This window comes from Paramisgurnus dabryanus, chromosome 22, assembly GCF_030506205.2.
Source record: "Paramisgurnus dabryanus chromosome 22, PD_genome_1.1, whole genome shotgun sequence".
NCBI lineage: Eukaryota > Metazoa > Chordata > Actinopteri > Cypriniformes > Cobitidae > Paramisgurnus > Paramisgurnus dabryanus.
The window spans coordinates 25,787,239-25,801,960 of record NC_133358.1 but is presented as its reverse complement, the minus strand read 5'-3'; the positions used below and the strand labels follow the sequence as shown (position 1 = coordinate 25,801,960).

The 14,722-nt window shown below is 34.0% G+C and overlaps 1 protein-coding gene and 1 long non-coding RNA gene across 4 annotated transcripts; one reads left to right on the top strand and one right to left on the bottom strand.

The window, feature by feature from the left end:
- Positions 1–914: 914 nt before the first annotated feature.
- LOC135740577 (uncharacterized) lies at positions 915–14,722 on the top strand. 2 transcript variants are annotated; one of them, XM_065259035.2, is made up of 4 exons: positions 915–999; positions 2,233–2,294; positions 5,641–5,786; positions 13,820–14,722. In XM_065259035.2, exons 1-4 carry the CDS (start codon positions 965–967, stop codon positions 13,967–13,969), a joined length of 393 nt encoding a protein of 130 aa, XP_065115107.1. In that variant the 5' UTR covers positions 915–964; the 3' UTR covers positions 13,970–14,722. The 2 variants fall into 2 exon arrangements, with proteins under 2 accessions (XP_065115107.1, XP_065115106.1); XM_065259034.2 differs by having other exon boundaries at positions 5,641–6,500.
- Positions 7,943–11,058, bottom strand: LOC135740288 (uncharacterized). 2 transcript variants are annotated; one of them, XR_010529169.2, is made up of 5 exons: positions 10,608–11,058; positions 10,322–10,406; positions 9,847–9,921; positions 8,347–8,403; positions 7,943–8,225 (listed from the first exon to the last, which is right to left on the bottom strand). It is a non-coding gene; the product is annotated as an uncharacterized lncRNA (long non-coding RNA). The 2 variants fall into 2 exon arrangements; XR_010529168.2 differs by lacking the exon at positions 10,608–11,058 and having other exon boundaries at positions 10,322–10,592.

Genomic DNA, 14,722 nt, shown 5'->3' with positions numbered 1-14,722 from the left:
AGAATTTAGATGTCAACTTCCTTACAGACTTTTAAACAAAACACTTTTGTGTTAGATATAAATAAAGACTGTACTTACTTTTGTCGTCGTGTCGTCCAAGAGCTCGTGCAGCCTGCTGTTGCTATAGTTACTGTGGGGTCTGTAAGGAACGCTTCAGTGGCAGTGCGCGAACGTCTACTCGGTGGGTAACTGGTAATTTAACTTTTGTTGTATCTTAAAAGTTGCCTGTGAACTGATAAACATGCTAATATGTAAACTCAACGCATTCAGTGGAGTCAGAAACGACTTTGGAGATCATTTGACTTTTTAATGCAGCCAATCTGAGTTTATATTTGTTAACGTCTTCTTCACAAGGGTAAGTTAACGACGATAGTATACAGTGTATTTTACAGGAGAAAACCCTGTAACATGAGCAAGAAACAAATAAAATGTAAAAAGAGAAAAAAATCCTCTTTTCATAAGTTAAATTACAGTACAGAGAGAGAGAGAGAGTGAGAGAGAGAGAGAGAGAGAGAGAGAGAGAGAGAGAGAGAGATTGTGGACAAATGGTGCAGAGATTTATGGTTGGAACTTGGATTAATAACTCGGATGTATGATATTTCCCACCTCAACTCGGAAATAATGTCTAGAACGGCGCGTTTTTAACGTTACTAAACACTTTATGTTTTAAAGTTACCAAATTATTAGTAATATTTATCTTTTAATGTTACTAAATACATGCAATGTTACTTATACTCATACGTTATAACACCTAAGATGGAAAATATAATAAATCCGAGTTGTCGAGAACGCAGTATACAAGTGTTGTTATTAACTATAGTTCAATGGCCTACATGACCCAGCTTAGAAGTTAAAGAAATGCATCCAAGTTCCTGGTTACTGTTATGTATCTTGTGTGTGTAATTATAGCATTAGGTGTGAACTTGATCATGTCAACTCATCGAGAATAACAGCGTGCGCCACTATGGAGCTGACTGACAATAAATACGGGAGAAAAAGGTACACTTTTCAGTTTGATTTGGTCTTTATTGGAAGGCTTTATTCTTTCTGTCAGTAATTTAAAGGAATAATTCTGTCATAATTTGCTCATCATTAACCTGTTGGTTACACAAAGCTATTGAATGCTTATATCTGCTAAAATATATAGGCTACCATTGTAGTACATAAAGCATTGAGGGAGATATGAGCTGTCAGATGAAATGAAAGATGTTTGGGGTAAATCTGTCCATTTATCTCACTTCAGCTGTAAAAAAAACTGAGCATCCATGCCTTCAAAACAGGACGTTTTATAACGCAGGACTCAAACAGAGAAAATTACACCACTTTGCTGAATTGTGCACTTTGGACATAAGAGGGGTTTTTAACAAGGGCTCCGAGTTTTTTGCAATTGATAAACAATAGCCAGGAATAATTATAGACCTTTCATGACTCATTGGTCATGAGCTTTTCTCAAATGAGTTAAGGAAACAAACTGAGGTTGTTTTACAATAGTGTTCTGTTGACATACCTGTTGCCAGCCCTTCATCAACAATTCAATAACAACTACCACATTGAATACAACGGGCTTACTGCTTTGTCTTGATACAACTGTGAAGTTAGGAAGCAGAATAAAAAATAAAGTTTGACATGAAATTCTGCACCTTTAATAGTTTTGTCTTATTTCAATGGGGTGCTGCAGGATGACGTATTTTTGTAGGCAAAACCCGGAAGCGAGTTTGCATTTTAGCTCTTCCCATTCCATCATTCTGAAATCAGCGTGTTTAACCCATCTAACATAATATTTTTGTTCTGCTGAACTCAAAGACATTTATTTATATGTTTGTAACAAAGCAGATCTGATGCACCATTGACTTCCATAATAGTACTATGGAAGTAGACGGTGCCTCCGTTCTGTTTCGTTATTAACATTCTTCAAAATACCTTTGTGTTCAGCAAAACAAGTAATTTATACAAGTTTGAAACATGTGAGGGTGAGTAAATTATGACAGAATTATCTTTTTTTGTGAACAGCCCCTTTAATTTATTTTAGAAAAACCCATTCATGTTATAATACAGGTGACTCTAATGAGAAATGAGACTAGTGTTGAAATGTGTTTTTCATAACATCTTCACTTCGTGATATTTAACACAGGTAGCTCTTACATATGTCTTTTGAAGGACATAAACACACTTTAAATTGTGTATTGGGAACATTCTGATATTTTCCAGCATTTATTCACAATGTTTCAACAGAAAGGGTGAGAAGAGAGATCTGTTCTGTTCCTGGGAAGTTGGGGAAGATAATGAATTCAGCGGTAAGCAATCAAACACATTCACATTCCAACAAAAAAGAAAGACAATTCATATAATGACTCGTATTTGAATGAATCTGTTTAAAAAATAAAAAAAAACAATATGCTCTGTGAAATGCCACATCTAGAGTTTTAATCAGGGCATTTAGTGACAGTCTCCCAGTGTTAGTCTTATGCATGGTTTAGTTTAAACAGCAGGAGAGAAGGCTCGATGTTGCTGTTCCCCCCTCCGAACGTTCGTAACCACATGAGTTTCGTGTCTAATTAAACACTTGCCTTTACCTGCTGCTGGGTGATATTCCATGTGGGGTTCTGAAGATGTCTATTAAACATACTGAAAATATTCGTCTACTAGTGAGTCAAGCTTGATACCCAGCATGCCTCAAAATCACCTCACAGTATGCATCAGAGTTGAAAGACTTGACTTCCTGCCAATCACTCAGCGTGGAGACGATTCTTTGCACATAGAGACATGAGCCCCAGATGCCTAATATGCAAATGGTTTTTTTTTTAAGTTTGACTCCAAAAAAATCTAGGCCAAAAACAATTACAGCATAAAGTCATACAAATTCTGTACCCTTCATAGGTCACCACATAAGTGTACGTTGTTTACTGCACTCCAAAAATTACTTTCTTACTTAGTATTTTTGTCTTGTTTTCAGTACAAATATCTAAAAGTTCTTAAATTAATATGTATTTTATTGATGAGCAAAATGATCTAAGAAAATAAGTCTCGTTTTATAAAATGTATAGGGCTGTCAAAATATTAATTGCGGTTAATTGCATCCAAAATAAAAGTTTGTGTTTACATAACATATGTGTGTATGGTGTATAATTATTATTTATATATAAACACCCCAATCATGTTTATTTATAAGAAAAATTTGTTATATTCATATATAAAATATTTATGTTTATATATAATACAGATTATATAAATGTATTTATAAATTAAAATAATTTTCAAGAAAAAATCTTAGTATTTTTGTCTTGTTTTCAGTAAAAATATCTAAAAATTCTTAAATTAAGATGCTTTTTCTTGATGAGCAAGACGACCCAAAAAAATAAGTCTAGTTTTTAGACCAAAAATATGAAATTTAAGTGATTTGGTGCATAAAACAAGCAAAAACATCTGACAATGGGGTAAGCAAAAAAATCTTGAACATTTTTCTTAAACACTAAATGTAAGAAAAATGTACTTACCCCATTGGCAGATTTTTTTGCTTGTTTTATGCAAAAAATCACTTACATTTCATATTTTTTGGCTAAAAACTAGACTTATTTTCTTGGGTCGTTTTGCTCATCAAGAAAAAGCATCTTAATTTAAGAATTTTTAGATATTTTTACTGAAAACAAGACAAAAATACTTGGATTTTTTTTCTTGAAAATCATTTTTTGAAGTGCAGTATTTAAATGCAAAAATTTCATAAATATATACCTGAATGTGTGTGTATTTATATATACATAATATTTACACACAGTACACACACAAATGTTATGTAAACACAAACTTTTATTTTGCATGCGATTAATCGCGATAAATCTTTTGACAGCCCTAATAAAATGTAACAATTTAAAGGTAGGGTAACAGATTTGATCCTGAAACATTTTTAGTTATGCTGGTTAAAAGTCTCCTCACATCCTGATAGCAATCACTGTGTTAAGTTGTTTAAATGTATTTGTAAAAATTTATGTCATCTGTGAAAGGCGTAGGACCAAAAAATGTTCAACAAATCATAGATTTCGGTCCGAACGGACGTTTCCTTTTATGTCCCTCAGACGTAAGCGTAATTTGAATTCCCACCGCGCAGCGAGTCCACGCAGATACCATACGTCATCGGCGCGTTCACGTGCGCTCTGTCTGTAAACAGCGAGAACACCAAACTTTTCTGCTGAATTGACAACCTACACAGGAGCAACAAAACTAAATGCATCTTTTATAACAACAAGAGCAAAAACTGCCTGGATCAGCAAGAGCAAAAATCCAAATTAACATCAGTAACTTTACTGCTTTACAACGAGATGCAAACAGCTACATGAGGCAAAGGGTCTGAAAGGGTCGTTGCACTTTTTATTTTGGTAAGGTAGGTACGCGATATGTTTGTATTGAGATGGATTCAGATATTATACTTTGATGAAACGTTGTGTTGCTTATGAAATTTGTGTTCGTTTACGGATTAGCATAACGATATAGTTACTACGTCTACAAAACCGAACGTGTGCTTAAACTAATTCTGATGTAAACCAATTGTTTATGTTGGTTATTTTGGAAGTGTTATTCACTTTGTACTGCAAAGTTTTCTCACTGGTGAATGAGACATGAGACGTGACCGTCTGATCTGTGCGTGTTCATGTGTTTGGAAAGAGGTGTGACTTTGGAGAGCGATTTGACTTGAGGGTGGGATCGGGATTTCATTGCTAGGCGGCTACCGTTAGCATTTTTCAAAATGTGTTACCCTACCTTTAAGTGAATTTGTGCTTAAAACAAGCAAAAATTCTGCCAATGGGGTGAGAAAAAAAACACTCAATTCAAGAGAACTTTTCTTACCCATTGGCAGATTTATTTATTTTTTTTGCTTGTTTTAAACACAAATTTACTTAAATTTTATATTTTATGTCTTAAAACTAGACTTATTTTCTTAGGTCATTTTTCTCAAGATAAAAATACTACGTACGTTTTTTTTTTTTTTGCAGTGTGGTGACTATAATGTACCAAATAAAATCAATTCTTCAATTAATACAATTTTCCATCAAGCTTATTGCTTAAATTGGCCTCCAATTATAGCTCTAATGCAACATTTTAATGCTAAATAGGGGTGTATTTAAGTGATCTCAGATATTTTGACCCTACTGTTTCTCTCCCATCCACTTTAACCAAAGGTTATACATACAAAGTTGGCATTAAAACCCTCCACCATGAATCTTCCTTGGTGTTAAAACCGTGAGTCATACCGTGTCCTTCAGTGTCAGAGTCATAAAGTGAGACATCGATCAGAGCCGAGCTACGCTGGGCTTAGACCTGACATTTAAAAACCACACCTGTGATTAATCATTGGACTAACTGGGCATCTCTAATGCCACCCAGCAAACACCCATACCACCAAGAAGAAGAAAAAGCGATGGTATAAACTTTATTGTTAAACAGTAATGTCCCGCAAGGATGTACTCTTTTACCTAAAGAAGATTTAACATTAGACCTAAAGTGCTTTAGAAAGGTACATGTGATGCATAAACTTGGAACACAAACTTTAGATTTTTAAAATAAAATAATTTTGACCTTTTGATGACCCCTCCAGGAACTAAAACAAAATTAAAGCGTTTTGTTGGCATGTTACTTCATTTTTTGCAGATGATGAACTTTATGGATACCAGATGGCTAAAGAGAAAGATGTGCAGAAGTGCAATTATTTGGATGAAAGGAACTTCATTTTGTCACCAAATCTATTTGCCACGCCCATGTCTTGTGTACCTGGACCAATCGAAGCATCTGATGAGGTAAACACCAGATGGAAATCTCAACTCAGCATCCCTTCTAAATCTTCTGACAGCCCTGAGATCAATCTTACCAAAAGTGCACCGGAACACAGCGTACCCATAAATCCCAGCGTATCTACCGACTCAATGATCCAAAAACGAAATATTGTTCACAGTAAAAACTCAACGGCAGTACATTTGGTAGGGGTGAGTGGAGCTCTGCCAATGATAGAATGGATTCCAACGTCATCCCATGTGCATCCGAGCGAGGAAACGGCTTTGCAGTGCACTAAATCAATGAACCGTGAAACAAGAAGCCCGCAACAAGTATACAAAAGGGCATCTGGTCATGAACTGGAAAGGTGTCACGATGATTCGGCTAAGGTTGCCCACCTAGGTTTGTCGTCGCCTGTTAGCGGCCTCTACACGGCCAGACCCAGGTTGGTGATCCGGAGAGACGCCCGGTTAAACGCCGGTTATAGAGCTTTACTGGAGCATGGTGGCCCCGTAGAAGAAAAACTCTGCCCCTTGTGCCCCTATAGACTTCCAGCTCTGCACAATGCCAATTATAGCCTGTCAACCTCCGAATTGCAGACTTGCAAACATGCGGTGTATGAATGTTTCTGTAGCTCTCTCCAACCACGGGCACGACACAGTCCTGTGAGAGACCAGAGAGACGCCACGCATATTCTCGAAAAGAAAGAGCGAGAGTTTTCAGAGGAGTTAAGGGAGATGGTAAGCAAGTAGCTGTTCACAAAATAAAAGTCAATCTAAGTATCAAACATCCACATTTATTTCCTTCCTCTTCCCTTTGACTTAAAAGGCCAAATTTTATAAGCACACAAACTGGAACGCTTTGACACAATGAAATCGTAGCTGTGAAACCTACAGTGCAGATCGGTGGCTCCATAGGGACATCGATCTGTTTAGTGGTAGAGAGAAATTAATGATTTTTTACACAATCGGACTCCATTTGATTTCATATAAGTACTTGGATATTGACATACAGCTTTTGTTAAACTGCTCGACATTTTACTTGAACAATTTTAAAACTATAACAAATAACGCAATTGGGTTGTGTATCTTGCATTGGATGGTGGGTGAATGGATGCAAAGCAAATCTTTACACCCCCTAGCTAGTAATGGCAGACAGAAGTTTGTGACAGTAAACTAAAAAGTTTCTTTAAAACTTTAGAGGACAGTCTATTTTAAGATATTACAGAGGCACATTAAACAGAACCCCTGATTTTGTCAGTTTTTGACCCAGATAGGCTGTTAGCGGTTCTATCCTTTGGTGAAATTTTAATATTTAAAGTCAACCTAAGATGTAATTCACAACGCATTTAAGAAGCATGACACATTTCAGAGTAAAATATGCAGTGAAACATTTCACATTTAAAAAAAGAGTGATTATAAAATAACCAAAAGCGCAGTAAGAACACAAATGTGTATTAAAGGGATAGTTCACCCAAACATTAAAAGCAGGACAAAATGCAAGTCAATGAGTGCCATCCCAGGTGAAAAAGAAATATATTTAAATAGTATTTTTTGGGACATACTTAATATATTTAAAAGCTACTATACTAAATGCATATTAAATGTATTATATTGAACCCACTTCAAATATATTAAATGCATTTCAAGATATATTTAAAGTCAATTTTAATCTATTTGCATTATATTTAATATATTGAAATTGTGTTAAATTGGAACAACTTCAAATATATTTAGTGCAATTTAAGTGTACTTCTTTAAAATTCACTTGAAATGCACTTCTCATACACTTAAAAATACAGTTAGAATACATTTAAAGCTTAATTTAACTGTGCTTTAAGAACACTTTAATAGTACTTCAGCATATTAGAAATATACTAGCATTACATTAATAGAAATGTATTAGCATTACACTACTATTTTATTATAAAGCTGTTTTTAATATTTAAAATGTTATATTAAAATCATTAAATTTTAAGACACATACACAGATTTTGAATACAGAACAATTTAATATACTTCATATTGTGTTGTGTACATTACAAAAATACCTAAAGTAAATTAATCAAGCAAGCAAGCAAAGAGACATACATAATCTCTTGACCAAAGAGAAACATATAAAACAAATATCAGAGAAATGCAATTACAGAGCTACTTCTATCAAATTGTCTATCAAACCAGCAGTAAGGGGCGTGTCTACTAACTGACATCCTTGCCGGGGTTGCGTATGTGTGTGGTGGCTCTATCAAAAGAAGGTCCAGATTCTATTGGGGTAGAGGCATGTTTGTTTAGGTAATTTCAAATGTTAACATTGGCTTTCAAAAATAGTGCACTCTGCCTTTAACCAACTTAAGATAAACCTAAACTAAAACACAAAACAGTTTAGATGTCACATGTTTAAGTGGAGGGTGACTTCTTCTTGCAATTCAGACACCGTAGTAATTGAAGACTGCTTTATCACACGGGCTGTGAAAAGGAAACAGAATATACCAATTAACCAATAATGAATGAACATTTGGATATCCATGTTTAAAATAAATTGGCATAGATATGCATGTATGGAAGTTTTGTTAACTTCTCAGTTTACCTTTTAAAGCTTGACTGTGTCCTCATCAAGCGTGTCAGTTGTATCTGTCAGAGCACTCTACAAGTGGGAATGAAGATAGGATTAGAACAGGCTCATGAAATAAAGCAACCTGTGTGTATTACAGGATATGTTTTACATTGATAATTGTGTTTTATTTGAACCTAGATCATTTTCCATTGTTCGTCTATTGTGGTCTTGCAAACTTAAGGTTCACCTCTGTTTAAGGAGATTTAAGGAAATCAGAAATGATGCCAAACAGGGCTCCAGACTGCTATCAAATGGTGGCATTTTGCCACCTAAATTTGAGAGTGTGCCACTGAATTTTACATCCGGTCGCACATGTGCGACCAGCAAATTTGACCTTTTTTTTGTGATATGACCACTGATCTATATAAATGACTGGATTGCGCATAGAACGCTTGACGTAACTGCGTGAGGTGAAGCCAGCGCAGAGTTCGAGCCGCCATCTTGGTATACCCAACCGGCAGAGAGCGTCATTGACTTCCATTCAAAATCATGATCAAAATTTACCCCCTTTACAGCGTATCAGTTACACAAGGTTAGTTTTTAGGATATGTGTACGTTAATTATTTGTTAATTCTGGTGTTATTTGCAATGTTTATGTTTTAATCGGGCAGGATAATGGATTTATAAAAAACCTTTAAGGTGAGTGTGTCTGCTGCATTTGCTAATGACACGGGTATAAATAAAGTTTTTTTTGACATTCAGCTACACTGTGACGGTCAGCGTTATATCTCTAAATAAGTTTAGGTAACTTGTAAGTTAAGATAACATAATTACAAAACTAGCAAATTATTGCATGCACATACTGTACAAAGCATGATTATTTATTTAGATTTCAGAATGAGCACGTTTATTGTCATTAATACTAAATATGCTGCGGTCTGTCTGCTGATCTGATACTGTAATAAAGATGAATGTATAATAACTGTTTAAAATGCAAAATGTACAACTTTCAGTAAATAACTATTTACATGCTTTGGACGTTTGTGTTGTAATAATGTACAGGGTAACTTCAGATATAAAAACGAAGATGAGTAAAGTGATGTTTTATCATTAAAATCTGATAACGTCCATTGATTAAATAGAACGTTTGGGTATACCAACATGGCGGCGCGGTGGCTTCACAAGTGTGACGTCATGTGCAATCCAGTCATTTATATAGATCAGTGGATATGACACTAATCTGAAACAGCACATTGTACTTTCTGAATCTATAATTAAAGTATTTATTAGTAATACAGTCTAAATTAGTAGACATTTGAATATTTGGTTAGCATGTTGCTTTACCGTTTGTGCCCCTAAATTTTCTGGTTGCGCCCCTAAAATTTTCAGTTGGGGGCCACTGTGCTCCTAGTAAAAAAAGTTAGTCTGGTGCCCTGCCAAATGGTGCAATGATGACTAGGCCAAGTCCCTTACAGCTTTACAATAAAAAAACGTTTTTTACAAGAATAATTCAAAAGAACAGAAATTAGCCACCTGGAATGGATGTGTTGCAAACGTTTTTCTTCACTCCACATTTGCCCCGATTCAAAAATGTCAATAGCAGTTGATCTGAAAAACAACAGGCAGGTAAATGATGATTAATGATTTGTTTTCGTTTTAAGATTTACTTACCCCGAGTACAATATATTAAGACAATATAATATAATCAAACCCAGCCTAGGCAGTTTTACAATCTCTCATAAAAGTATCCCTTCTTACAATGTCATTTTTGTGTCCATATGTAATTAGAAATACATTTAAAAATATACAAAAAGACAATAAGGTTGTCAAGATTGAACTGATATAAACATTAGCCATTGAACATTACTGGAGTTATAATAACCATATGGTCATATCATGGTATTTTCAGGTAAGACAGCTCAAACATTCATTTTAAACTAACGTTAGCGTTGCAAGAGAAACATTAGAAAAACTTAAACGTGAAATCAAATAGCAACAACAAACTTACCACCAAGAATAAGTCTTTCTATGCGCTATATCTTCATTTGTTCCTGTCTACTTGGGATCTGGTTGGTCATATTTATGTCGCTGTGCTAAAAAAAAATGAAAGGTTTTAATGATTTCTGAAATGCTTAAGAGAAATGCCTAACGTTAGTCAGAAAATAAAGATGTTCCAATTACCACACGCAACACAGACATAACGTTACATAAAAAAGCTGGGTTAAATGTAATGTAATGTTTACTTATTTAATAGTTAACTTAATAAAGAAATGCGAAAATCTGTCATCACTTACCCTCGTGTTGTCTCGTTCACCTCCAAACAAAAAGCGAAATACTTTTTCCCTCAACGTCAGATCCACTAAAACTGCTCACATTTTAAATCGAGTTGTTTTATCTTAGTCCTCTGGTGAAATATGATCGCCGATTAATTAAATAAATACGTTTAATGCAGAGTCGCCATCTAATTTAACAGTTTATACGTTTAATGCAAGCAACCGCATGCACCGTGAACAACTGAACTAAACTAAACAAGTTTCAAATAGCACCGTGACGTGTTGCTATGACAACAACCAATCAGGTTTAGTCACGTGTGTCACGTGTGTTGTTTGAAATTAAACAAGTAAGATTTTGAAATTAAACAAGTAAGATTTTAAGCAAATCTTTGAAAAAATAGCTTATTGTGCAATCGGAATGATATAATGTTGAAAGGCTTGAGGAAAGTTCAATGTTAGCTTATTACAATTAATGAATCATGTTTTGAAAAAAGTATGTTTTATCCAAATATACTAAAACTTCACTAGAAGTACATTTGTGTTTAGCATATTTCTTAAAAGAGTAATTATGCATATATTTATTACCAGCATACTTTTAGTACACTTAATATAAATACATTAAAAATATTCTTAAGTTTAGCATATTTCTTAAAAATGTAATAAAGCATATATTTATTACCAATGTACTTCTAGTACACTTAATATAAATACATTCAAAATATTCTTAAGTTTAGCATATTTCTTAAAAATGTAATTAAGTATATATTTATTACCAATGTACTTCTAGTACACTTAATATAAATACATTAAAAATATTCTTAAGTTTAGCATATTTCTTAAAAATGTAATTAAGTATATATTTATTACCAATGTACTTCTAGTACACTTAATATAAATACATTTAAAATATTCTTAAGTTTAGCATATTTCTTAAAAATGTACTTAAGTATATATTTATTACAAGTGTACTTCTAGTATACTTTTAAAAAATATGTTTAAATGCAATTTAACGTATTTTTAATACACTTCAAATAAGTATGTTGGAAATACAAATGTATTATAAACATACTATTTGTATTTTAAGTATATTTTTAATACATTAAATACTACGTCTTTTTGACCTGGGATGGATAGGAAAAAAAACACTGGAAGTCAATGGGTGCTGTTAAAGGGATAGTTCGGCCAAAAATGATATTAATCCCATGATTTACTCATCCCCAAGCCGTCCGAGATGCATATGTCCATCGTTTTTCAGACGAGCACATTTTTAGTTATTTAAAAAAATGTTTTAGATCTTTCAGTTAATCAAATGTAAAGTCTCTTTCAAGTCCAAAAAATGTGCATCCATCCCTCACAAAATAAATCCAAACGGCTCCACAATGATAAACAAAGGCCTTTTGAGGGTAATCCGTGTGTTGTTGTTGTAGAAATATCCATATTTAATACTCTATAAATGAAAACTATCTTCCGGTAACGCCGCCATCTCAGTCGCGTCCGCATTCATGATGAGAGCGTACGCAGTTTATGGAGGGTTCACTGAAAAAAATTATTCATTCAATTTACTAATTTTTTTAAGGTAAGTGGTTGGAATCAATTTATTTAAGCTACATTTAAGCTTAAGCGGATTAGAAGACCTTTGTTTATCATCGTGGAGCCGTTTGGATTTATTTTGTGAAGGATGGATGCACATTTTTTGGACTTGAAGGTCGTGGACCCCGTAACTTTACATTTGATTAACTGAAAGATCTAAAACATTTTCTAAAATAACTGAAAATGTGTTTGTCTGAAAAACGATGGACATTTGCATCTCGAACTGCTTGGGGGTGAGTAAATCATGGGTTTAATATCATTTTTGGCCGAACTATCCCTTTAACTGTGTGATTATCATTATTTATTAAATATCTTCTGTTGTATTTAACAGAAGAATGAATCAGATTTTTTGGGTGAACTAATCCCTTTCGTTCATATGTTTATAAAATATAGTATTAGGTTTTATTGAAATTTTATTAATTGTATTTGAAATATTAAATGTAACACTGCTTGATTTCAGTCATAAATATCACTTGATTTGTGACCCTGGACCACAAAACCAGTCATAGATACAACTGTTTGAAAATCTGGAATCTAAGGGTGCAAAAAATCCAAATACTGAGAAAATAGCCTTTAAAGTTGACCAAATAAAGCCCTAAGCAACTTATATTACTAAAGATTAAATATATTTTGAACATATTTATAGTAGAAAATGTATAAAATATCTTCATGGTACATAATCTAATATTGTAATGATTTTTTTGCATAGAAAAAAATCAATAATTTTGACCCATCCGATGTATTGTTGGCTATTGCTGCAAAATTTGACTTACAACTGGTTTTATGGTCCAAGGTCACATGACTTGATCAATATTAAAGATATCAAGGTTATATTTTCACAGAATGTTCTTTACATTATGAGGGATGATTTTATGTAGAAAACAGTAAATCACAAAAATTTAAATTATCTTATTTTAATGTGGCACAGCGATGGAGATTTTAAAGGGGACATATCATGAAAATCTGTCTTTTTTCATATTTAATTGCTATAATTGGGTGCTATAACAGTGCTTCTATCAACCTAGAAACTGTGAAAAATAACAACCCAGTAACTTAGTTTTGGTAATCCATTCTCTGCAGCATGTGAAAAAATAGGTCATTGAAATTTGGCTCCTCTTGTGATGTCAGAAGGGGATAATATCGCCCCTTAATCTGCACTATCTAACCACGGCACTGCCATTTAGTGCAGAAATCAACTCATTTGCATTTTAAAGGACTCCCCAAAACAGCAAATATTTGCTCACACCTACAAAGTGCCAATTTTAACATGATATAATAAACTACATATGGTATATTGAGCTACAACTTAGGTTCTACACATAGGTGCTCTGGGGACATCTTAAAAAAGTCTTGTGAAATGTCCCCTTTAAATAAATAATAGAAACAGTTGATACACAGCAGTTTGCCTGTGCTTTTAATCTTCACCAAGTTGGTTCACATCAGTCAGGCTAAACAGACTCTACGAGTGAAGCTCAGGTCAGAGAAGACCAGATTTCCCTTGGAAATGAATGAATCCTTGTGATGCTGGAGAGAAAGGAGACTTTTCACTCTGTACTGTGACCCAGTTGACTGACAAATATAAACGTACGATGGCCGAATCGCTTTATCTTTTCTGAATGCTTGTTTGTGTTGTTGCTTTTCAGGACATACAGTGTCAGTCTGGATGCCAGAGGAACACAGAAAGCCCCTCTTCTCCACATCACGTCACCTTTTCTCATATTCTTCAGGTCCTCCAGAGCAAACCAGTCAATTTTCCGGAGGTCAGGGGCCACAGACGCCACAGGGCCCTTTAAACATCACTAAGAGCATTCAATATGAGGTGTCCTTCATTTTAAAGTCTGCACACATCAGGGATACTCCACAGGGGATTAGAATATGTTTTTTATTTAAACTTTAAAGTCCATCCATATACAGTGTAAAAGGTCATGAATTCAAGAACGAGATGGATTCACATAAATCCATCCACAGTAGCCAAATAAACCAACGATGTGACAAGAGATCATTTTACAGTATATGAAACATAGGAATCATTAATAAAAAAACAACAACTCAACAACAAAACGTAATATGCAAGCTATAAACAGACCATGAGCAAACAAAATAAATATAAATACTGTTAACATCCATGTCGTAATTCAATGTGTAATACTACAGCTAAGATTTAAAGGATAATAATGATAAATACAGTACAATATGTACTTACAGTATGCGTTTGTACACTCCATATTCACATACACCACATAAGAAAATAAATACATCAATCATTTTTTAACAAAAAAGTTATCATTTAGACTGTACATAGCATGTTAGGTTTCATTTTAATACTGATGCGAGTGCTATTATTTAAGCATAGCTGGATTATAAATCCTGATTGTTTTTTCTTTCTGCACAAAAGTGTTTGTAAAAGTGCAGGAACACTATATTGCCAAATGTTTTTGGACACCCCTCCAAATCACTGAATTCATGTGTTCCAGTGAAAGGAATAGTCTACTCATTTTCAATATTAAAATATGTTATTACCTTAACTAAGAAGAGTTGATCCCTCT

Excerpts from the sequence above, each read along its gene's own strand:
- LOC135740577 (XM_065259034.2), top strand. The coding sequence starts at position 965 with ATGGAGCTGACTGACAATAAATACGGGAGAAAAAG. Across the intron at positions 1,000-2,232 it reads AATAAATACGGGAGAAAAAG|AAAGGGTGAGAAGAGAGATC; the intron begins GTACACTTTTCA and ends ATGTTTCAACAG. Across the intron at positions 2,295-5,640 it reads GGAAGATAATGAATTCAGCG|ATGATGAACTTTATGGATAC; the intron begins GTAAGCAATCAA and ends CATTTTTTGCAG.